Source organism: Andrographis paniculata, unplaced genomic scaffold (genome assembly GCF_009805555.1).
Source record: "Andrographis paniculata isolate CXL003 unplaced genomic scaffold, ASM980555v1 Contig46END, whole genome shotgun sequence".
NCBI lineage: Eukaryota > Viridiplantae > Streptophyta > Magnoliopsida > Lamiales > Acanthaceae > Andrographis > Andrographis paniculata.
The window spans coordinates 1398939-1424130 of record NW_026137580.1 but is presented as its reverse complement, the minus strand read 5'-3'; the positions used below and the strand labels follow the sequence as shown (position 1 = coordinate 1424130).

Here is a 25192-nt window from a genome sequence, read left to right as displayed (position 1 = left end):
TTTTTACATTATATTAAAAATTAATTTTATAATCAAAACATCACGTGAACACCTATTTATTTCGCATTATACAACTATTTAAATTCAAATTTTTTATTATTCAAATACCAACTCAAAATCCAAAACTCCGAACATACCCATCCTAAATAAACACACCTTGAATATTGGAGTAACTCAAATCTAACCCCCATACTGTATTTTCCCCCTCCAATGTAGTCGATCTTTCAATTTGATCTTTGCCGGAGTAGCAGAATTGGAGCCACCGGCGGCGAACGACGATGCGGCGGTGCCTCGCGTCCTTTTCATAAATTATTCCTATAATAGCATTAAAGTTTGGTACAATTGTAGCCTATTATTATTCATTCTTTCTATCCCATCCCCACTCATCTGCGCTAAGCAGATTCATGTCCGTGCAATTAGGGTTTTGTCCCAATACTTTACACCCTACAGGGCAGCCAAATTTGATTTTGGTTTTTGGACATTCAGACAACGGCGTCGAGTTACACGAGTTTTCACTGTTGGAGTTCTTCGCTGCTGCCGAAGAAATGTTGAGAAAAATTGCGGCGAGGAAAAGTTCACCACCTTACGAAAAATGGTCCTTCGATTTAGTCCCTTTCCTAACTCCTCAATAATCCATCCATCCAATTAGCACTTACTCGAATAGGTATTTGTCCTCTTCCCCTTTTCTATCGAACCTTTTGCTTGTCCAGTATTCATGGTTTTAATTCAAGTGAGCACACTTGAATAAATCTCTGTTATTCTGTAAATTGTTATTGAAGGCTGACGAGCAGAATCCAAGATGCTTTCAAAACTCGCCGTTAAAGCATCCCCTCAAATAAGTTGTTCTTCCCCTAGATTTCCATACCAACAGCCTAAGCTGTACTTGAAGAAGGTTGTGTGCTGTGGGAAGGATGGTTCTTCTTCGGATTCTCCCAGTTCTTCGGACAATAAGCTGTTCAAGCTGGTGGAGCAATCTCTGGTCGACAGGAATTGGAGGAAGCTCGATGATATAGTGGACACACGTGGGCTCCTGACTTTGAATTGTTATTTGTTCTATGCTCGGATTATATTGTATCATGAAGTTATCCCTGTTTTGATTGACAGATGCTGTGCAAGAATCGTGGAGCCAGTGGCTGTCGAAGACACAAACCTTTCTGCATAAAGTGGCTACTCCGCTGGTTAAATCTGTTCATGACAGAAGGCCAGCAATTGAGAATGAGAATGAAGAGATGATGGAGGATATGTTGATTGTTGAACAGACTGTTGATTCCAGAACCCCTGGAGGGGAGCTTTCCGAGGCTGCCATCATTTCCATCGAGCAATTTAGCCGGTAAATGCACCGTTTTTCAGTATTTTATGTTTTAGGCTTTTAAATCTTAATTAATAGTTCAAACATGACTGGATTGATAGATGGTTTTACCTAACAAGGGTGCTTATATTTAATGAGTCAAGTTTGAACCTAACATCAAGATTCTTATGAAAACAAGTAGGATTACTTTTAAGAAATGATAAATTTTTCCTTGAGTCGATTTAAGCAACTTGTTTATTGGATCTACTTGAGCTTTCCTTTGTGATCTTGTTTTGTTGCTGTTCTACAAAGTTTGGAGCTTGTTAAACATTTTCGTGAGATACTTTATTCTTTCATGTATTAGTCTTAGAAAAGCTCGAGATTTGATGAACAATACACTCTATCTTGCTGATATAAAGGAATTAATTTTAACCTTTTCCATATGTAAGATATGCAGGATGAATGGATTGACCGGGAATAAAATGCAGAATATATTCAAAGCACTTGTTCCAGAGTCTATTTATAAAGATCCACGTAATTTGGTGGAGTATTGCTGCTTCAGGTTTTCGTCGAGGAATAATGCCGATGTTCATCCTAGCCTCAAAGTGTGTATTCCTACTGTTCTATATTTAAACATGGTTCTTCATTAATTAATGAATTGATCTGATGACTTTATTAATGCACTCTTGGTGCTGATTTGAGTAAATGTCAACCTTCTCAAACTAATCAAAGTTTAACAAACACATAAGAACAAATATTTAAAATTTCTTCAATAAACTTGACAAATCTTTTGGTTTTTGAATGTCATGATTTTTAGTTGAAAATTGGAATCTGACACTTCTTGATCTTTTGATGTATTTTTCAGGAACCAGAGTTTCAGAAACTAATTTTTATAACGATGCTTGGTTGGAGTAATCCTTATAGAAATGTAGGGGACAATCGAAGTAAACTACAGGAAAGAAACACCTTCCAGGTAGCTTATGGTTTCCCATTGTTCCTCGTTTTCAATATGAGTGTATTTGATATGAGATTGGGTGATCTTCAGGTTTATGTTAGATGATGAAAGAACCTAGTTCATTTAGAGTTGATTGTAGCACAAGGTTGATGACTTTGCAATGTGCGTTTGTTTTATTTTATTTCAATTTATTTTTTAGTCTTTATTTATTTAATGTGTTTTGAGTCAATAATGTACATGGACCCATATCTACTAGGGTCCATGATAAGCAGTGGACATAGACGAAGGTTTACTCAGAACGACGGCCACGAGAGATATGATTCTTGACTTATTTCCACAAGGCTCTCTACTATGCCCATCAAATGGAAACAACCAAAGTAACTATGGTGTGATGAGGTAAGGCGGCTGGCTCGTCTACAAAGATTGGGGGCATACTAGGAGTAGAATGCATGGTGGGGGATGTTAAAGGGACCTGAAATGTCCCGACAAAGGATTTTAATGCACAACGTCCCTGAGGAGATCAAAGTGAGTCTTGCGTGGATGGTGATGGATGATGAGGCACTATATTGGTCCCACTGGTATAATGCATGCCTTCGCCTCTTGGATTGAATTCTCCCATATATTGGTTGCTAAGTTTGATGATCGGTTTATAGGAGGTTTCTATGAGCAAAAATCTTACCTCGAATTGTAGGCAATTATCCAGGACTATATTATAAGAGAACGTATTTCGATTATGAATATCGACAAGGAATATTGTTGTATCGGGCTCACTTGCTGTAAATGGCGACATCCCTATGGATAGTGATGTTGGAGAAATTTTGTGATACCCCGGTTGCAAGCCATGCAAGACCGGACGTGTCGGGATCGTAGAATGGCCCCACAAGTCAATACGAGTTCTTTCAGTGCGCTTCTGCACCCTGAGAGACTTCCCAGGGGCACCCATCCTCAAATTACTTTAGAGCAAGCACACGCTTAACTCTAGAGTTCTTTCAGTAAGGTTCTTGAAAAGGAATGTGCATATTGTTGACACAAGTAGTCTATTCAATTTATTTAATCTCTAATAAACTTCCGATGGCCTAATACTAGCTCATCCACACACGGAAGTTGACCAAACAACCGCCCAATTGCGGGGTATCATAAATTTTATGACACCCACTCGGTGGACATGCGGGAGTGCACCGTACCTACCAACAATTGGTGGGTTTTGTCTATTAGGTAAGAATGCACTTTATAGAAACAAAATATAAATGATAAGAAGAATCAAGCTATATCAATCGTTTGCCCTAGAGCAATCAAACGACAATTACTTTATTTCCAAAATTCCAGAATGAGTCTCAAACCTTAATTACTCCTTAAATATTACTCCCTCCGTCCCAAACATCCTGTCCCAAATTCAGTGCAATATTTTCAAATTTAGAAATAATTAATAATATATATTAATATACACTTCACTTTATCTCATCACATCACTCAAATAAAAAACAAAAATAATCATTTCTCTCTCCAACACATCACTTAATATCCAAATTATTTCAAATTATCATACTTAATATTTTCTACCTGAATTCCCGTGCCAAACACAAATGTTGTATGGTGTTTGGGAAGGAGAGAGTATTTCCTAAACTCTTCTGTTCGATCTCATCATAATGGCGGGAACGAAATCGAGCAGGTTCGAGCAATTTATAGGAATGAAATAAATGATAAGAAAATCAAACAATATCAATCGTTTATCCAAGAACGAGCAAACGGTACCTACCGTTTGCTCAAAATCTAGCCGCTACTTTATTTCCAAAATTCTAAAATGATAGTCTTAAAACCTAATTACTCCTTAAATACTTACCTAAACCCAACGTACTAAAAATAAAATAAGTCCATTAAACAATAATAGAGTTCATAATAGAAGAGAAAAGACAGTTCATTAGTGTTTATTGTGATACAAGGTTGATGACCGTAGAATGGGCTTTTGTTTTATTTTATTTTAATTTATTTGAGTTTTTATTTATTTAATGTGTCATAAGTCAATAATGTAAATGGACCCAAATCTATAAAGGTCTTTTAAAACAAGATAAAAGTAATATAAACAATCAAGCCAAATCAATTGTTTGCCCAAAAGCCACCATACTCATTTATTTCAAGAATCAAAGAATAATATTCTCCAAACCCTAGATAGTATTTTTAAATACTTCTACTATATCCTACTTACTAAAAAATAAAATAAGTCTACCTAATAAGTAATAACCAAGGGACTAGTCCAACTCAAAACATAGGCTTTGCTTATTTAGTATTTTTGAATAGCACGATTCTCAACAAATATTATTAAAAGAATACAATATGCACGCATTAGCACAATATATATTATATATTTTATTCATTAACAAAAAGTCAATAATTTAACACAAAATATTATTTTTTTTTTACTAACACAATTATCTATATCTAATTGTTAAAATATATTTAGATACAATATATTATATTTATGATAGTTATCTTATTTAAGAGATTCGTAGGATTCTTGCCTTATTTAAACGATTTGTATATCACTATAAATATGCACGTATTCTTATAAATTTTCAGTTTCATATTCTAATATGGTATCAGAGCCAAATTCTCTTCGGGTACCTCCATAACCCGTTATATCCCGTATATATTTTTATATTTTATTATGCATTTGCTTCTATCCACGATCATGCTGTTATTTTCATGTCGTCTCTGTCTCTACTACTCCACTGATAGAGTATACTTTCGACTCTAACGCCGTTGATAGTCCTGTTTTCGACCCAAACTCTATTGAGAGCGAGGGAGTCCTGTTTCCGACTCTAACTCTATTATGAGCGAACGAGTCCTATTTCTGATTTTAGCTCTATAGAGTAAGCGAGTCCTGTTTTCGGCTCTAGTTCCATTGTGAGCGAGCGAGTCCTGTTTTCAACACTAACGGTGTTGAGAGTTCTGCTTCTGACTCTGATCCAATGGACGAATTCATCACTCTCAGTCAATTTTGGCGAATTCAAATTCGTATGTGGAAGATCTCGGCTATATCTTTTTCGGTCACTTCTGATAAACTCAAGTTTGTTCGATCATATCTTGAGTTTGAGGAGGGGTGTTAAAATATATTTAGAAGCAATATATTATATTTATGATAGTTATCTTATTTAAGAGATTCATAGGATTCTTGTCTTATTTAACGATTTGTATATCACTATAAATATGTACGTATTCTTATGAATAACTGAAATAGAGAATTTCAGTTTCATATTCTAACACTAACATAAAAAAACATTCATCCAAAAACACAAAGGGAACAAACCCATAATTTCTTAATAAGAGAACAAATAAATAAAATCTAAACCTATGAACAACTTGCGTAATCCCATCCCCCTCGTCGATATACAAGCAACAATTGAAATTTCATTTTCTCTTTAATAACTCCATGCTATTTTCTATCATGCTCTCTATTAATTCTATCCCCATTCAAATCATCCTTGTCCCCAAGGTCGAAGTGTCGGAATTGAAAATAAGCTACGCTTAGCCTAGTTATTTATTCATTTGATTGTCCCACCTACTTAAGCACAATTTGTTCTTCCTTTTATCTTCTTTCTCACAGGCTCGATCCAACATCTTTCGGGTGATTGGATTATGATTTATGATATAGGGTTTGGTCACCTGTAAACGTTACTTGGCTGCCCTTCCACTCAAAGGATATAGTTAGAACTTCCCAATTTGTTTGGACCTGGCCAACGTTACTAACCAAGTCATACCAAAAATAATATCAACACCTTTAAGGAGAAACATAAAATAATTGATTGTTACCTTGCAGCCTGGCAATGAGACTCCAGCATCCCAGCATAACCTTTCAGATTCCTGTCTTCGTCCATCCCATAACTGAACTACAAATCTTTTTATATGATCGGGTGTTAGCCGTAGTGTGGATATTAAGGAAGAAGATATAAAATTGTGACTAGCGCTACTGTCGATTAATATTGTTACCTTTCTTCCTTACACAACTTCATGCAGCCACATAGTCTGTGGACTCGAGAAGCCCTCATAGAGAAAAATGCTAAGGTCCCTTCTATCAATACATCTGGATGCTCTTCCTTCCAATCTTATTGCCCAATTACATAACATTTTTAACTGTTGAAGGTCTAAGAGCTTTTCACCCTCTTCAACTACCATGACTTGCAATTGTTTGGAGGGCGTTCATATCTTAGGATGCATGGTTTCTTGCAAGGAAAACAGTCCCTTGGCTCGCATTTCAGCCAATTCCTCGGGGAGAGGTGGGTAAATCGAGCCACTGAAGGATGATCGGAAGGTTAAGAAGAATTGTTGATAGATCCGTCGTGGCTGACCCTGTTTTCGAGACCCTAATCATGTTCTTGGTCAGAAAATAGAGCTTCTGTGTGGTGTCGGGCGACTCATATTTTGGTATGGGTGTTTGTCAGCCTGCACTTGAAGATTATCTTTAATGTTCTAGACAACTCATAACTGTCTCTAACGACTATAATCTTAACTTCATGCTCTTTTCAATCCTTATCTATCAGGGTCCATCTAGATCATATATATAAGGGTCCATCTAGGTTATATATATTTATATATATATATATATATAAAAGGGTTTTCTAGGTCATAGGGGATAGTTTTTGGTTGAAGGTGGCTTGCTCTGTTGGTTTAGTTCTCGTGCTAGGAGTAAAGTTTATTATTTTTGTTCTACCCTATGTTTTTTTTTTTTTTTTTTCTTTTCTTTTCTCTCTTGTGGGTTGAGTTTTCTCAATTATCTCTTCTCAAGTGGTAAATGTCCTAATGAAAATATGTTATCATGGACCCAAAGACAAAGCTTGTGGGAGAAGAGGCATTCATTCGCATTGCACCTGCAGTTGCTGGACTGGCTGATTGCCCCACTGCACATAATCTTTTCAAAGCCCTAGCAGGCAACAAGAAAGGCATCTCTTTCGGCATGTGGACCACATACACCAACGAACTTCTCAAGTGAGTGCATGTGGAATTTCATACTATGTGAATGCATGTGGAATTTCATAGTCTCGCACCTTGCAAGTACAACTATTTTTGCTATATGGTTTCGAAGTTTTGTGAGATACAATAATAAATTTAACTTCATTTTGTAGAGTCCATGAAAGTCGGAAAGCTCATTCACTTCAGGAGACTTCCTATTCCGAGGAAAGAGTCTTCTGCCTTGCTTTTAGTCGAAAGCAGCCAGTAATAAAATGGGACAAGAACATGGCATGGCCGGGAAAGGTCACGTTGACTGACAGGGCACTTTACTTTGAGGTACTGCTACACAAGTTGAATTATCTTAACATTGCATATTCATTCCATAAAAAGTTATAATCTTTTATTTGTAGGTTTTTGTGTAACTTTTTTCAACAAGAAAATGCATGCTTGGTAACTAGAAGGTGCAATCAAACATTTGATGTTCTAGAATTAAAAAATGTTTGTAAAGATTGAGAGCAGAGAGATCCTTGTTAAATTGGGCATTAGGCATTATTAATTATGTTATAGGTAAGTACAATACCGCACATTGATGGAATTTTTGTTTAATGTGATCCTTATTGATTTGTATACTGCACAATGCTAATAATATTATCAGGCAGTCGGCTTGCTGGGAGAGAGAGAGGCGGTAAGGCTGGATCTTACTCGTATGGAGTCTAGAGTAGAGAAAACAAGGGTTGGACCTTTAGATTCAAATCTTTTCGACTCAGCTCTCTCCATCACATCTGGTCCGGAGTGAGTAAGCTTCTCCAACCTATCTTGATGCCTTAAATTCTAGTCCCGACTTCTGCGAGCTTAAATTTTTTTCTGAAAATTCAATTTTGCCAACTTTCTGCCATTTACTTCTGGTTAAATTCAGAGTCAAGGTTAAAACTTGAATAAGATGATAATTTTGCAAACAAACCTCTAATCAAAAGGAAAAAATAATTGCGGATGAACAAGGTATTCAATGACTATTTGATTTTAGTTTATTTGCATATGTTTTTGGCAACAGGTCCCGACCTTTGGTGCTTGAATTTGTTGACTTGGGAGGTGAAATGAGACGGGATGTCTGGTATGCATGCATCAATGAAGTTATTTCTTTGCACAATTTCATAAGAGAATTTGGACCCAGGGATGGCGATCAATCTGTCTTCGATGTATATGGCGCTCACCGCGGGAAAGATCGGGCTGTTTCTCACGCTGCTAATTCAATTGCTCGACTTCAAGCTCTTCAGTATATGGGAAAGTCGTTAGATGATCCCACCAAACTTGTTCAATTTTCGTATTTGAGCAACGCTCCTTACGGAGATATCGTTCTACAAACGCTCTCTGTTAATTGCTGGGGTGGTCCCGTAATTAAGAAAACTTCCTTCGGCCCCAATGGATCTGGCCAACATCCTGATGGGACCACTGCAAGTAGTAATCACATTTCCGATGTAGATGGAAGCATCTACTTGAGGAAATGGATGCGATCATCATCATGGGGCTCGAATGCTTCATTGGCCTTTTGGAAGAATGCACCGTCTAGACAAGGACTTGTGCTTAACAAAAACCTTATTGTAGCCGGTATGAGTCTAGTTGAAAAGGCAGCAGTAACGTGCAGAGATAAGTCCAAGGCTGCTGAAAAAACACAAGCTACGATCGATGCTGCAATGATTGAAGGAATTCCAAGCAACATCGACCTTTTTAAGGTTAGAATTAACTCTAATCATTTTATTCACAGCAAAGTAGTAGTTTTTCTTTTTTTACCCCATAATTTGATAAGATGTTGACTCTATTTGATACAATTTATTTCTCACAATTTTTTTGACCTGAGAAAGATGAATGCAAAAAACGGTGACAATTACTTCAAAGTTTTTTATGATCGGTTTTCACTAATTTAGAAGTCCAAAAATGTTGTAGGACTTTGCCTTGATGAATATTGAATTTGAATTGATGACTAAAATTCAAATGAATCTATTGTAGGATCTAAATTGTAAGTTTATTTTTATAGACTGTAGATATATTGGTAGCCTCCCTATTTCTTTTATGCACTTCTCACGCATTTGTTTTTTATGTTTCTTTATCATCACATGACATGCTTTTTCTGATCATTTGGTTTTCTCTTTAGGAACTCATTCTTCCTATGACCATCATGGCAAGAAATTTCGAAAGACTTAGGCGATGGGACGATCCCTTTGTGACAGCATCTTTTCTTGCACTATTGTATACAGTTATCTTCAGGTATGCTTCTCGTATATTCAAGGCTCGAGTATTCGTCCTCATAGATGGAAACTTCTGGACTGTTCGACCACCTAGTACATACATTTCCTTGGTTATCTCAACATTAAAACTGACATTATACGATTATTATTAGAAACTTGCTGGCATACACATTCCCAGTGACATTGATGGTGGTGTCAGCTGGCATGTTATTGCTGAAAGGCCTCAAGGAGCAAGGCCGTCTTGGGAGATTTTTCGGGAGGGTTACCATATACGATCAGCCTCCATCAAATACAATCCAGAAAATCATAGCCGTAAAAGAGGCTATCCGCGAAGTGGAGAAGTATCTCCAGAATGTGAACGTCGTGTTGCTCAAGATACGCTCTATCATTCTTGCCGGACACCCTCAGGTATTTTTTCCATCTCGTAATCTTTGATATGGTTATGAAGAGGTAAATAAATATTACACTTTACATTTCAATAGGTAATAAATCTTACTACATAGATAGGTGGGATTAAAAATTGGATGCGACATTAATTTGAAGTTTCTATACAAATTGGCTATGTGCCGAGCTCGACATGTTTATTATCATGAAATGCTTTTAGGTGACAACCGAGGTTGCGCTGGTGCTACTTTTGGGCTCGACTGTTCTTCTCCTTGTCCCGTTCAAGTATGTTCTTGCAGTTGTAATCTTCGATCTCTTCACAAGGGAGCTAGAGTTCCGGAAGCAAATGGTGATAGCATTCATGAGCTTTCTCAAGGAGCGCTGGGATGCAGTGCCTGCAGCTCCCGTTGTGGTGTTGCCGTACGAGGACAAGGAGTCGATGGGAAAAGACCAGAGGAAACAAGTGAACGGAACCAGCGCCGTAAAGTCGGATGGATCGAAACCGAAACCGAGGTACAGTGATTAATAAGCCTGGAATTTTTGGCTTCTCAATTATCTTTTGTATAATGAGACTTAGGATTTTGGTATGCAAGAACAAGATGTCTAATGGGCTTTTGTTTTTTTTTTTGAATAGTTTCTAATCTGATTTTGATTTTTTTTTTTTTTTCCGTATATATAATAGAAATTTGGGTAGAAGGTGGTGATTTGGATGAAATGCAAGCGTTTTCAGCGAGAAAAAGCAGTTTAGTTGACACGAACTTGTTTTCTTTAAATTTTGGGGTTTTTCTATATATTAAGATTAGGAGCAAAAATAATATTTGTCCCATTCAATATCATAATTATCAATTTTGGTTCAATTCAAAAAAATTATTAATTTTGGTCTTGCTCAAATTAAAATTTATCAATTTTAGTCCCAAAATAGTTGATTGGGATTGAACACGGCCGTGTTGGTTTGAACACGACCGTGTTGGATGATTCAGAAGGTGACTGGGCGTTCCAGACAGCCGATACGACCGTGTTGATTACCCTATACTTCTGAGGACGGTCATGTTTCTGTCCATATTTTCAACGCAATCATGAACACAGTCATGTTCTAAATCATGTTCACAACCAGATTAGGAGATTTTTCGCCTAGGTTCAACACATTTTTAGAGAAAGAAATGTTTTGGCGGACGGATAGGCAAAAAGAGGTGCAAGGGTTCTCCCAAATTTGGTGGCTCGGCTTTGAAGAGGCTGAAACTTTTGAATGTTTTGTAGTAGCGGTTGATATATTTTAAATATTTGATTTTAAATTTAAAAGATTTATATTTAGATTTAGTTTTATACATAGATTAGATTATTTATATTTGAGTCTATCGATTTTTTCCAAAATTTCTAACGGTACCAAACGAAGTGTCAGTTGAAACAGCCGATGAAAGAGAAGGTATGTTTGGGTTTTATTTCTGAAATTGGCATGCATTTTTTTTTTAGGCAGGGCAATGGTTGATTTGTGTGTTGTCTTAATGTTCATATTTCGATGAAACTAACAATATCTTTACTTTTCAAAAAATATATATATATATATATATTCAAATTCTTTGTATTTGATACACAAAATACAAAAAAGTTTGGAGAAAAAATAAATTAAACAGGGAATTAATTTATTTGTTTGGTATAACAGAAAATTTTCATGTTGAAAAATGCAAAAAATATTATAACAAACTAAATGAATCGATTTAAACAAGATTGCATATTATGAGTGAAAAATAAAAAAAATGAAGTAATTATGAAAAACCATGAATAAAAAAAATTTCGATAAAGTAAAAATTTATGAATAAATATTTTTATATTTAATTAGTAAATTTTAATAATGATAATAATAACAACAATAATATTGATATGAATTTTATGAAATCGAAAAAATATATATTTTTTTAAAAAAAAGACAAATAGTAAAATAAATTAAAAATAATAACAATATTATTAATATATAATTAGGTATACAAAATTTATTTATCTTTATTTCTCCGCAGAGGAGAGAAAAAAAAAAGTAATTTATTTTTCAATTTTGATTTATCTTACTTAAACGAAAAAAAAAAAAAAAAAATTAAGATATTTTTATTTTTTTGCATCAAACAATAGAGAATTTATCAAAAATTAAGAAATCTCTTCCATCCTATATGTATAACCCCATTTTATCTACTTTTACTTTAAAATAATAATAATTAATAGTCTTTAAAATCAAATAAAATGTCATTCCACAAGTCTCTAACCAACAATTTATGTCCAAAATACTTGATTTGATTTGAGAGTCTGTTCTATGCTATTCATTTTCTAATACAAGAGATCGACTAACAAAAGAGTTATTATATGTCAACCAAATTTCATCCTCACTCACTCACTCAACACTAGCCAGCTCTTCAAACAGATCCAATATAAATTTCCCTTTCAATTAATTGGACTTAACTAAATGATCGATTACGGGTCGAAGCAAATAATATCATATGACGAGATTGATTGCTCTATGCCAATCTACTTAATTAGCTTCCTTCAATACGAGGCTAAGAAGGTGCATTGAAATTACTTTTCTTACATTGCACCGAACCGAAAGAGTTTTTGTTCGAATGGATTAATTTTCATGCTGCTACTTCTTGCAGCAGAAAACAGGAGATGTCGAGCATCATCAAAATTGGAACATATAGACCATCCCTTGCAACTTGCTCCTATCCTATCCTATCGATCTTGTTATAGTGCTCGATTTAAGTGAAGGTGCCAAGAACCTACATTTGTATGATTAGTTTTCAACAACACTTTAAGGGTTGCTTAAGAATAAGAGAATGCTGATCAATCGACCAATCAAACACTAGATTTATTTTAGTTAGTTCGATGTTGTTATATTCTTGGAAAGAAAATTAAACTTGTTCTTTTTTTTTTTAGATAAACCCCCAGCTGAAAAGTCACATTAAGCGAACCATTTGTGGCAGGTGGATCTGAAGCATCGGGGGTTGAACCCATGACCTCATGGTCACAAATCCAACTCCTACACCACCACCAAGCCATCCCTTACAGGATCTTTATGTTATCTTTTTGAATCGATGAATGAGAGTTTTCTAATATTTTTTACCATTCTTTACCTTTTTCGTTTTGTTCCTTTACAAAATTAAATTCAATTCTTGTTTTTTTGTTTTTTATATTATACTGTATAAATTTATTTATGATATGTTTGAGTCAATATTTTTTTCTTTAAATTAAAACTATAATTCATGTTTTTTCTATTATATAAAAAAATTTAAAACATGATACTATGCATTATACAACTAGTTTCAAAGTAAGACATTTTAAAATTAAATTTAAAAAATTAATAATGTATCAAGATTAAAAAATACAATTTTTAAAATTAATATTAAGGTGTATCAGTATATAATTAATTTTTTTTTACGACATGAACAATTCATAATAAAAAAGAAAAAATAATATATTATTGTTATAGGACAAAGAAAAAGAATATATTGTATAAAAAATACTCTCTTCCTCCTATCAAATTAGTCTATTTTTTTTAGTTGTCCTATCAAATTAGTCAACTTTCTTATTATAGTAATAATTAATAACTAGTACTTATAATTAACAAATTTAACCATATTCTATTAACTTACTAAAATATTTAGTTTTACGGTGTGTTTAGCAATTAACTAATTCGATAAGCTGTTAGCTGTTAGTTGATTCAATTAACTGATTTGACTAACTGATTCGACTAGCTGTTTGTATTAAAGTGTTTGGTAAAATAGCCGTTTGATATTAGCTATTTATATATAAAATGATAATTAATGACATTTTATATTTTATTTTCAAAATATTTAGTTGAGTTTTTTTCGGTGGGTAGACTTTTTAAAATTTTATTATTAATATTTAAAATTAGAAAAATTTTAGTAAGATATTTATTTTTATTATTTTAAAAATATTTTGTAAAGAAATCATGCAAGTTTATTGAAAAATATATTTTTTTTTCATTAGAAATAGTATAAATGTAAAATAACAAAAATTATTAACATATGTATTTTTATTAGATTAATTTCTAATTAATATATATTTACATTAAATTTATAATTTTAAATAAATATATTCATTTTTAATAAAAATATTATGTGATAAAAAAGCTATATAATTGATTCAATAATATTAATATTTTTATATTATCTTTATTCTAAAAATTTAAAAAAATTATAAATAAGATAAATGACATATAAAAAAATAATTATTTTAAATTTATAAATATGAATGTATAAATTATTAGAAGAAAATATATCTAAATAATTAATAAATAGTGTAATAAAAAAATATATGAATATATGTAAAAGAATTAATAAATTTGAAGGGCAAATAAGAAATAAGAAAAATTAAAATGAAAAAGCTAATAAACGTTGGTATATACAGTTTTTTCAAAATTAGCCTTTTTGGACTCTATAAGTTTGAAAACACTAATTTACCGAACACCAAAATTAGATGCTTTATTGGTCACAGCTAAAAGTTCTTGAAAAAATTGTTTATCAAACACACTCTTACTATTTATTTAGTTGTAAATTTAGAAGTTAGGACTAAAATTTTGAATAATAAAAATAAAATAAATATTTATTATGATATAAATAAGTATTAATCTAATTTATTTTTTTAAAATTAATTTTTAATATAATATAAAAAATTGATGTTTGATTTGAAAAATTATGGCCCAAAAATTAATTAAAAATGAAATTTGATTTTGAATTTTTTTTCTTTATTCAAAAAAATTAAAAAATAAACTTATTTATCATGCAAAATTATAAAATTATTTTTAATTTTGATATTTTAACGTAAAATATTATATTCTAATACCGTATATATAATTCAATTAGAGACAGTTTGAGAAAGTATATTGAACTATATGATACACTGTACAAATTTTTTTAGATTATTAAAAAAATATCGATATTATATCGAATATCCGGTATATGCAAAAACATCGATTTTTTTTATTATTTATATATACCGAAAATATCATGTATATCGTTATTATACTACAAAAGCATATCGTGCCGAAAATTTATAATATTTTTTTATATTTTTTTATGAGTATGTACGTTATTTCCGTAATTCAATATTTTTATTCATGAATTCGGTATACCAAAATATTTGTACGGCATTGGTACGGTAAAATATCATACCAAATTTTTTGATACCATATACAATGTAACATTACATTTGATGTGGCATAACGACATATTTCTAACAGCAATCAAATTCGAAAAATTTATGTATTTTTAAGTAAAATTGTTATTATGTAAGATGTGTGTTTTGTGAGATTGTTGGAAAGAAATTTTTTTATGTTAGTATAAGAAATTGTATACGAAATAATGAATATACGTAATATATTAACTTTTTTGAAAAATATGTTGGCGAAAATTTTAGAAAGAATAAAACCGTACATTTTTTATTGTATTAATTACATTTAAATTATTATTATTATTATTATTATTTATCTAATTACATACATTAATTTACCATAAATACAATTATTATTACTATTTTTAAATCATTTCAATAAATAAAAAAAATTTAATATTTAAAAATTAAAATAAAAAATATTTAAACTTTTAATCTAATATTTTATCAAATAAAAAATATTTAAAATAAGTTTTATTATATTAACTAATTAAATTAATTAACTGCATAATACAATATTTCTTAAACTAGATGTCGAAGAGAGATAACTAATTGCACGAAAAAGGAGGGAGTAAAAAATACGGATAGGTAAAAGAATTATTAATAAGCTTGTGAAAACCTAAAACATTAATGGTACAATAATTGAAAATACCTTTTTAAAATAATAAATTAAATAAAATAATGATTTTCACATTAAAGGCGGACTCCAACGGTCAAAATTGCTTAAAGACTAAAGTAAGTTTCAAAAATCAAAAATCAAAATCCGTTTGCATCGCTGTTCACTGACACAGCGCACTTTCTAAGAAAATTAAAAAAAAAAAAAAAAAAAGACAAAAAACAGAAATATACAAAAACCCCTCTCAGTCTCCTTCCCTCTCTGTGATTTGGAAATTCATTCAAAATTTGAAATCTCCCTCACTCCCCTTCTTCTCAATCTCAATCTCAATCTCGCCGCCTTCCACAATTCTGCAATTCGCAATACCTCCCTCCAATCCTATATATGACGCTGTATGTATAACCAACTCACCATACGCTCTGTGTCTGCGGCCAAAAGCTTTCGCTCCTGCAGTCTCCAGTTGAACTGAATCGACCTTTTCCGGTGAGTCGCAATCTCTCTTCCATTTCTTTGATTTATCTTGTTCCCCTGCGTCGATTCTCTATCCAAACTGAATTTGTTAAATCTGCGGATAAAATAGTCGGTACTGTGAATTCTTTTACTTCGATTTTGTGTTAATCGTTCATTACCTGAATTCTAGGGTTTCGTAGATCTACAAATCTCATGTGAACTAAAGCTAACCATTAGGTATTTGAACAAACAATAGTGTATGGAATTGATTTATTTCAGTTTCTGGTTACCTCTGCAGTCTTTAATCTGTGTATAATCTGCTGGACAAATTTCAAATGGAGTCGTTGCCGGATGCAATAGTTCAGCACATTTTATCCCTAATCAGTAATGCAAGAGATGTAGCATCTTGTAATTGTGTATCAAAAAGATGGAAAGATTCAACTCCATATTTGAGGAGCTTATTCTTCTCCAGAGGCCTCTTCGATCGCCTCAGCAATGGCAGCGGCGACACTCCGGATGCCGTGCTCTGTCGAATGATTTCATATGTTGTAAAGCTAGAGGAGCTTGTAGTCTACTGCCCATTCACAAGCTCCAGCTTAGCCTCATGGCTGTCGTCTGCTGGATGTTCGTTAAGTAAACTTGAGCTTCGACTCGACAATATATCCGATCATGATGAAATCCCTTCAAAGTTGGATTGCTTGAGGGCTGCTGGAAATTTAGAGTCCCTTAAGCTTTGGGGTGTGTTGATGGTTCGTGCTCCGAAATGGGATGTTTTCGACAGGCTTAAGAATCTTGAAATTGTTGGCGCTCGGTTGGCGAATGCTGCGTTGTCTTATGCGCTCCACGCTTGTCCGAATTTGACTTACTTATTGCTTCGTGGCTGCGAAGGATTAACGACTGTTTTGATAGATAATCCTTACCTTAAACAGTGTAAGCTGGATTTCTTCGGAGCTGGCGACTGTTCGCTGGAGATTGAATCATCGAAGCTTGAGTTGCTTGAAGTGCAAGGCTGTAGTTACATTCGGGTTCCTGAAACAAGTTTCTTGAAGGACCTATCGATCGCCAACAACTCGGGTGCGTGTCTGCCTGCTCGCCCTGTGTCTCTTTTACTATTTCTAGGTTGTGTAGATGTGTTATTGTACTGAGATTTTTTCTGATTGTTGCGATGACAGGACGGGTGAGGGTTGTCGAATTTGGGATGCTCGCGGCACTGGACATGTTGTCGATGAGAGGTGTTCAATGGCACTGGAGTGCCATAAGCAAAATGCTTCATATGGCTAACAAGGTCAAGAATCTCTACATGAAAGTGGAATTCACCGGCGATTCGGATGTCTTTCATCCCTTCCCGGAGATTGATTTTGTCGACTTCTTCAACAGTCATCCGAAGCTGCATACTTTCGACATGCACGGCGCAATGTTTGCAGCTCTTTGCCAGAGGGACAGCCTGAAAAATGTGATTTTCTTCCTTCCTGCCTTTTAATCTTGTTTCGACTTCGAACCAAATGTCTGCATTGTAAATAACCCTTTTTCATCTGCATTCTTGTTCTGTAGGTAGATTCGAGGTTCGACATACCTGCTCTGGAGGAGGTTGTCATCACCGTTCGGTCCCCTTTAAATGCCGAGCAAAAGATGAGTACTCTAGAGTCATTGATAAAGTATGCAAAGAATTTAAGGAAGATGAGAATAAAGATTCTACAGATGAAGAGCTGCCATAGCAGCTCCGACGATTTCTTTGATGATATCTGCAAGTTTCGACGCAAGAATCGCAGAATTGTTTCAATAGAATGAAGAAAAGGATTTCTTTTGTCCTCTATTCCCCATTTGATTGTGTTGTTATTTCGTTCACCTTTTTAACTCTAATAAGAGAGACAGAGACAGACTATTCTTGCAGAGTTGTCGAAAATTCGAAAGAAATGAAACCATTTTTCATCTCAAAAAAACATATCGACAAGAATTCAAATGTGTCATTAACATAATAGCAATAAAGCTCAGTTCAATTTACCTTATATGAGTTTTTTCTTTTGGAAATATTTCTTCAAGTGAAATATCTGTGCTGTGGAGACAAGAATGCAGATTCCCATGGAGACAAGACTCAACCTGGAAACTCTAGCATTTGTTCTTTCGCTCATCGTCCTCATCTCTGCTTCTCTGCAACAACAGAATGGTTTGAGAAGAAGCTCCCTACTCTCTCTCTATTATAAAAAACAAACACACCCTAATGAAACCTGACCTACCTGCTCTTGAGGTATAGAAGATTTTCATGGATAGCCTCCACTGCTTCTTCCAGCTTCGTTAGCTCAAGCTCTACGCCCTACTACAGATACTTTATGCATTATTCATTTTTTACACCACACACTAATTCATACATACATACATACATATATAAATAATTAGCTGTAAGTAACCTCAATTTTTTGTTTCCTCGCAACAGATTCCCAATCCTTAGCAGCAACACCCGTCTTCCATATTAGGTTAATGTTGATCTCGCCATGACCTCCTGGAACATGGCCGTCCAGTGCAAAACAAGCTATGTAGTTTCCAGTCTCGCTCGAGGTAAAAGCAAATTGACCGTGAGTCGCATTTTCCCTGTGGTGGATTATGTTTCCGTACGGCGAAGTGACCTAACGAAATGCACAATCGAATCGAAGGTGTCGAATGAATTAAATCAGAAACTGTCGTTTAGTTATCAGATGTAGCAAAATAATGAATGAATTTACCTTAGCGGTGACTGTGGGAGTAGGATGGACGTGATCGTTGGTGATGACGATATAGTCCGCCAAGACGACGACGCTGTTGTGGATTTCCTCGGAGACGCACTTGGAACCGCTCCCCGGCAACGCCAGCCATATCGCTTCGCTGTTCTGCGAGATTATTAATAGCAACCAAATTATTATCGTCGCCGCGAGCACACTTGCGCTCGCCATTTCCTCCAAAATTGATCTCCAAGATGAACGCCACAGAAAATTCTCGATCGATCGTTCGCAGCCACAGACAGATTCACCATTGCTGCATGTAATGTAAATGCGATTCAATTGGAGGGGTGAAATCCTCTGTACTCAACTTCCTCTATTCCACTCAATGAAACTATGACACGTGTCCGATAGAAAAAAATTAGGGTAAAATTATATAATACATTTTGTATTTTAATAAAAATGCATAAAACATTAGTGTCTTATTTATTGCTTGAGACCCGCATGTGTTACTCACGCAATATATAAAACACGGTATGTTTTGTAAATTTTTTTTTTAAAATATAAAGAGTGTAATATAATTTTCTCAGAAAAAATTATGATACCTGTGTTAACAAAGTGAAAGAGAATAGAAATTAAGATCTATAATTTATGTATTTTTGTTTATTTAATTTTTTATTATTTAATTAACTTTTTCCAATAATGTTGTCTATTAGGGCTGCAAAACATCTGCCATCTTAGAACCTTCCATAGGTTGAGTAGTATATTAAATTGTCAATGTCAGTTCATCAATTTTTTGTTGCTCTAGTCTTATGAAGACGAACCATAATAATTTGAAAATGAACAAAATATATTCAAGACACTATGATTCATGATATTTCAAAGTATAAGATGGGCAAATTGGTAGAATTTCAATTTTTTTTTTTTTTTTTGGTTGAATTTCAATGTGAAAAGTACAATTAGTAGAAATATTGGATTTTTTCACTAAGAAATAGGGCAAAAATATAGAAATGAAAAATCGACAGTTGAGATAACTTTTCATTAAAATTGCTCTATCTCTCTCTCATACTTTTTTTTTTTATGAAATAATTTTTCAAACTATTTTTCATCATGTAGAATAATTATTTTCCACAGTAAAATTCATGAATAGCAGGAGAAGCATTCTTAGTTAAGAGGTTGCCAGACCAAGTCTAGTTCATATTTAAAACTTCTTTATACACCATGATTGGATGAGGGCAACATAAAGTTACTTTTTTTAGTGGCTTCTTCATTTTAAATTTTAATAGTCAAAACAGGTGAAAATTTTTAGATTTTCTTTTGTTGTGTATTGTATAAGGTTACCATGAAAGACATGTTATTTCTTTGCCAAATTAGACTCATATCAGGTTGTCCAAATTATTGTAAATTAAATGGGTTTCGATTGGGAGGTAAGATCCTATTGGTCCAAGTTTCTGTTTTATTAACATACGTTAGGACAATATTTGTTTTCTATTTCTTCATTTTCTGTTAATCACTGGTGTAGTACTATATCTTTCATTATTGAACTGTAAATTTCTATTGATATTTCTTATCTTGAAACTATGTTGTAACTAGGTATTGGAATGATAAAGAGGTCTTCAAGAAATTGGGGGAAATAATTGAATTTGTAGTCAGAGAAAATGTTTATGCTTCTGCTGGTGATGATGCTGCTCTTGGTGAGGATGACACAAAGGATGCAAATAATGATGAATCCATTGTTCATCACACTGCTAGCGTTGGTCACGTAGAGGTAAATCTTCGTGGGTTTATTTTGTTTTTCTCATAGCATTTGCATAATGTTACAAAAGACCAAATTAGGCAATAAAGTGCTTCTAGTTACTGAACAATTTAAATCTCCTTACCATCTTGAATTGTGGGAAATTTGAAGTTATTGGCATCCTATACTGTCTTTCTCTGAAACAATTAGGGCTTTAAGAGTGCTCTAGGTAGTGGTGCCGATAAGGATGAAGAAAATTTTGAAGGGAGAACTACATTGCATTTTGGTTGTGGATATAGAGAGGTATTTTAAATCCAAAAAGATAATCTTTTTCCTAACCTTAACCTCATTAGTTTTCGGGGTTGATGGTTTCTGCTCATCTCTATTTTGATCAAATCAGTCGAACCATACAAGGTTAAGTGTGCCCAAGTTCTTCTTGAAACCGGATCAAAGGTGGATGCATTGGACAAGAACAAGAAAACTCCCCTCCACTGTGCTGCCCGTTATGGAAGAAAAAACAGTGTCAAATTTCTGCTGAAAAATGGCACTGCTGTGTAACCAATCCCTTCTCCAAGTTCCAACATGAACTTTCATATTCCTAAAAGTTTCTACCGGCATAAGTATCCATCCCTAAGTGCAGCACTCTTCAGAACTTGGATGGAAATACAGCAGTTGATGTGGCTTAACTCAATAACCAAAACGACGTTTTGAGTTTGCTGGAGAATGATGCATTCCTATAATGAGAGGTAACGGGTAAGAAAATTTATAACTTCGACTTATCCGTATTGCACCTATGCTGCTATACTTAAAATCTTGCTAGTTTAATGTTTCGTATTCGTAGAACTTATGTATTCCTATATGAAATGTGTATGCTTTTTTTCTTTTTATTTTCAAGAATGGATGTTATAATGATAAATATGCACTTCATAATCATTTGAGGTGTGTTACAAGGTAGGATCAGTACGTAGGGTGTGTTTTTTTGAGGGTTTGGATTTTGAGTTGGGATTTGAATAGTAAAAATTTTGAATTTGAATAGTTTTGTGATGTGATATAAATAGGTATTGATGTGATGTTTTGAATGTAAAATTGATTTTTAATATAATATAAAAAATGAAAAATAGGTGTTTGATTTGATGTTTTTTGGAAGAAAAAATAGGATTAATAATGGAAATCCAAACAAATCCCTCGAACAAACACACATACTTATGGGTGTTTACTTTCCTTGGACTATTTAATCATTATGTTATAACTTGTACATTTTGCTAAATAATCACTTTTAAAAAGCATCTCCAAACAATTTTATTTTTTATTTTTTAACTCAAAATATCGTTTAATTTGTTTGTTTGATTTTTCCTTTAAACTAGTCTAACAATCTCCATTGTTAGTTTTTAACTTTGTAAATTAAGTAGTGTTGCTTCAAACAAAGTCTTTACATTTATAAAGAAAGTACTACATACCCGATAACACATCTTAATATAATATATAATGTATATTTTGAGAGCATATTATACAATTATGTGTAACACAAATATATTCTAATTTTAATACAACGAGCATATTATACAATATAATACAATATATAATATAATATTTTAGAACAATAAACAAATTATACGACATAGCATATTGTATAATCCACATAGCATATATATCTATATAACAAGCATATGTTATATGTCTTGCTTAAAACCAGTGTACTAATCAACCAGCTAAATCAACATTTTAACCGTTTTTGAGTAGTTACAAAATTTGAAAATGAAACATAATGTAAAAATTTGTGAGGTAACACTCCCTCATTCGAAGTATTTGGTTCCGTTTTACTTTTTTTAAATCTAGTTCTTATAAATTATATTTTTTAAAAAATATCTACACTAATTTTATGTAATAAATTTTAAAGAAACATAAGTTATTTACAACGTTATTTTTGCTTTTTTCAACAAGTTCGGTCTGGCCCATTTAGCCCATTATAGTTTTTTAGTTTTGTTTATATTCTTAATTCTAAAATAATTTAATAAATTTTACTTTTAAATATAACAATTGAACCTATGATTTCGTAGGTATCTTAAACAAACTAAATCATTAGACTACCCCTTTATTTTTAATTTAAATTCATTTGTTAATATATTTGTAAACTTACTTTTTAAAATTATATATAATATTAAAAATATTGGGTCGGGCCAGATATGGCCCGATTTTGATAGGCCTGGGCCCGGGCCAGGATCATACTCATATTAAAAATCGAATTTTTGGACCATATCTATTTTTTCAGTTCTACTTTAGAATCTACTCAATCAAAAAATTTTAGGCCCAAAATCTGAAAATTTTTGTCTTGTTTTGTAAAAAACATATATATATACATTTCTTTTTATAGATAATTTAATAATCCTTGTCATCCAAATTTATTTTCAAATTTTTTTATTTGTCATTTAAATTTATTATTATTTTATTTTAGTAAAAAAATACCATTTTTTTACTTTTTCTTTATCTAAAAAAATTAAATTTTTTTATTTTTACCTATTTTTCTTAAAATTCGTGTTCAGTCAAATAAACATACAATTGAATGATAGAGAATATAATTTAATGAAAAATTCAAATATTAAAGAACACACTCTAGTTATTTATTTATTATATTTATCAAAAAATAATTTTTATTCAAACTATTGGATTGTTTATTTTAAATTGAATTTAACACTCTTTATTCGGATAATTTTTAATAAAAATATATTATTTTATTTACAAAACATCAATTTGAATAAAAATTCAAATTCAACACTTCATTTCAAATTAAATTTAAACAAACCCTTTAATTTGAACATTTTTATTATATATATATATATATTAAATTGCACAATGTATCGCAAAACATTAGAATAATGAGTTTATTTATTTGTGTGTATGTGTTTGTGTGTTTTTTTTTTTTAATAATTTTTAAACTTAAATATTTGTAGAATGTAATATTTTGAATAAAAATCAAAAGTTTTGAAGGAAAAAAAATTTGAAATCTTATAGTATAGTAAAAAGTTGAGTAGAAAAAAAAAAAAAAAAATTCTATCCATTTACTTCTAATGTATACATTAATTTTTTACACGTAGATTAAGAAATACAGTTGAAAAGTATTTAGTTGTGTAAATATAAATATATTATTCCAATTAGAGGTTAAAATAATAGTATGATTGTAAAATAAATGTAAAAATAAAAATATTTGTAATTGATGGTAAAGTCTATTGTTACTATAAAAAATTAAAAAAAAATGTAAATATTTGAATTGAACAAAAAAAAAATAAAAATGAGTCAATTTTAAAAGTGGGGCGAGGGAGAATAAGAAAACAAATTAATAACTTATTGGGATATGTTAATTTTGTATTTTAAATATCTCGATTTTAAATTTTTCTAAAACTAAAATAGTTGTTAAATTTAATATAGAACAATAATATGTTTTTAATTATTGTATGGTAAAAAGAAATTATAAATTTTCAAAGAAAACAAAGTCTTTCTCAAATTTCTATAGATATAGGATATATTTTTATATGAATCAAAGGATAAAATGCGTAATGATGCTCGGATTCTAAGCATAACATATTAGGGTTTGTTGGGTTTGTAAGTAATTTTATTTATTTATTATTTTCTTACTATGCAACTAATATAAATTTTTTTTAATAAAAATGGAGTATTATTTTTTTTTACAAATTATTATACTCCGTCCGTCCCATAAGTAAATATCTATTTGCTTTTTGCACGTAGTTTTAGAAATATTAGTATTATATTGAGATATAGTATGAATAAAGTTTAGTATGTGTGATATAAATGTAATGACATTTGTGTAATATATTGTAAGTTGTAAGGATATCTGTAATGTTAGGTAGATAGTATAGTTATTAAAAAAAGAAATGGATACTTTGTTATGAGACAGATTAAAATAGAAAAATGGATACTTTGTTATGGGACGGAGGAAGTACTTTTTTCGTCCGATCAGAAAGTATACATATTTTTATTTTAGATTGTCCAATTATAGCATAACTATTTCATTAAATATCTTATTTTTTTTCACAAATATTTCTACTTTATCATCACATTATTACTTTTATTTTTTTTAAAAAAAAGAAGGACAAAGTTTTTAAAAAGCCAGTGCACTCTTAGGTACCTCCGTCCCATATATTTTAGGATTATTACAGTAGATACAGGAATTTAGGTAAAATATAATTAGTAAGTAATTAAAAAGTATATTAGTAAAATTAATTATAAATTAAGATTAAGATAAATAAATAGTTTAATTAAGATTAAAAAATTTATAAAATTTAAAATGTGATTAAAGCGGATAATCATATTTTTTTAAAAAAATGACAAATTATGTGGATGGACGAAAAAAAATAGAGACAAATTATGTGGAATGGACGAAGTAAATTTTTTGTATATCACAGTATTTGTTTCTTTTTTTTAAAATATTTTTTTGTAGTTTTTTTTTTTCCTTATTTTTTCAAAAAACAATAATATTACATTTAATGGGTGAGTCAACTTGGACAATATTTTTTGTAATGCGATTTACAATATATATATATGTATATAATATTTATACTTTATTATATTGTATAATAAAAATTAGTAATTTAACACAAAATACTAGTATTGTTTATATTATATATATGATTTACCCTCCTTCCCACATACATTGTCCGTTACATTATAGACACGGTATTTTAGGAGGGGTGTAATTAGTA

The 25192-nt window shown here is 31.8% G+C and overlaps 4 protein-coding genes across 5 annotated transcripts; 3 read left to right on the top strand and 1 right to left on the bottom strand.

Moving 5' to 3' along the window:
- Positions 1-190: 190 nt before the first annotated feature.
- On the top strand, positions 191-10566 carry LOC127252614 (uncharacterized). Of its 2 annotated transcripts, XM_051276871.1 has the most exons (12): positions 191-664; positions 780-1022; positions 1105-1330; positions 1746-1893; positions 2154-2261; positions 7066-7223; positions 7361-7523; positions 7843-7979; positions 8239-8917; positions 9337-9449; positions 9583-9838; positions 10035-10566. In XM_051276871.1, the coding sequence occupies exons 2-12, from the start codon at positions 800-802 to the stop codon at positions 10338-10340; spliced, it is 2517 nt and encodes an 838-aa protein (XP_051132828.1). In that variant the 5' UTR covers positions 191-664; positions 780-799; the 3' UTR covers positions 10341-10566. The 2 variants fall into 2 exon arrangements, with proteins under 2 accessions (XP_051132828.1, XP_051132829.1); XM_051276872.1 differs by lacking the exons at positions 191-664; positions 780-1022 and having other exon boundaries at positions 1203-1330; positions 1738-1893.
- Positions 10567-15858: 5292 nt separating this feature from the next.
- On the top strand, positions 15859-17992 carry LOC127252354 (F-box protein At1g10780). Its single transcript, XM_051276505.1, has 4 exons — positions 15859-16085; positions 16351-17126; positions 17225-17505; positions 17604-17992. The coding sequence occupies exons 2-4, from the start codon at positions 16388-16390 to the stop codon at positions 17838-17840; spliced, it is 1257 nt and encodes a 418-aa protein (XP_051132462.1). The 5' UTR covers positions 15859-16085; positions 16351-16387; the 3' UTR covers positions 17841-17992.
- A 48-nt stretch (positions 17993-18040) lies between these two features.
- On the bottom strand, positions 18041-19016 carry LOC127252355 (transmembrane emp24 domain-containing protein p24delta4-like). Its single transcript, XM_051276506.1, has 4 exons — positions 18770-19016; positions 18458-18673; positions 18287-18363; positions 18041-18200 (listed from the first exon to the last, which is right to left on the bottom strand). Exons 1-4 carry the CDS (start codon positions 18974-18976, stop codon positions 18056-18058), a joined length of 645 nt encoding a protein of 214 aa, XP_051132463.1. The 5' UTR covers positions 18977-19016; the 3' UTR covers positions 18041-18055.
- On the top strand, positions 19000-21035 carry LOC127252369 (ankyrin repeat domain-containing protein 2B-like). The gene is made up of 4 exons (XM_051276523.1): positions 19000-19064; positions 20336-20510; positions 20688-20780; positions 20892-21035. Exons 1-4 carry the CDS (start codon positions 19000-19002, stop codon positions 21033-21035), a joined length of 477 nt encoding a protein of 158 aa, XP_051132480.1.
- Positions 21036-25192: the final 4157 nt, after the last annotated feature.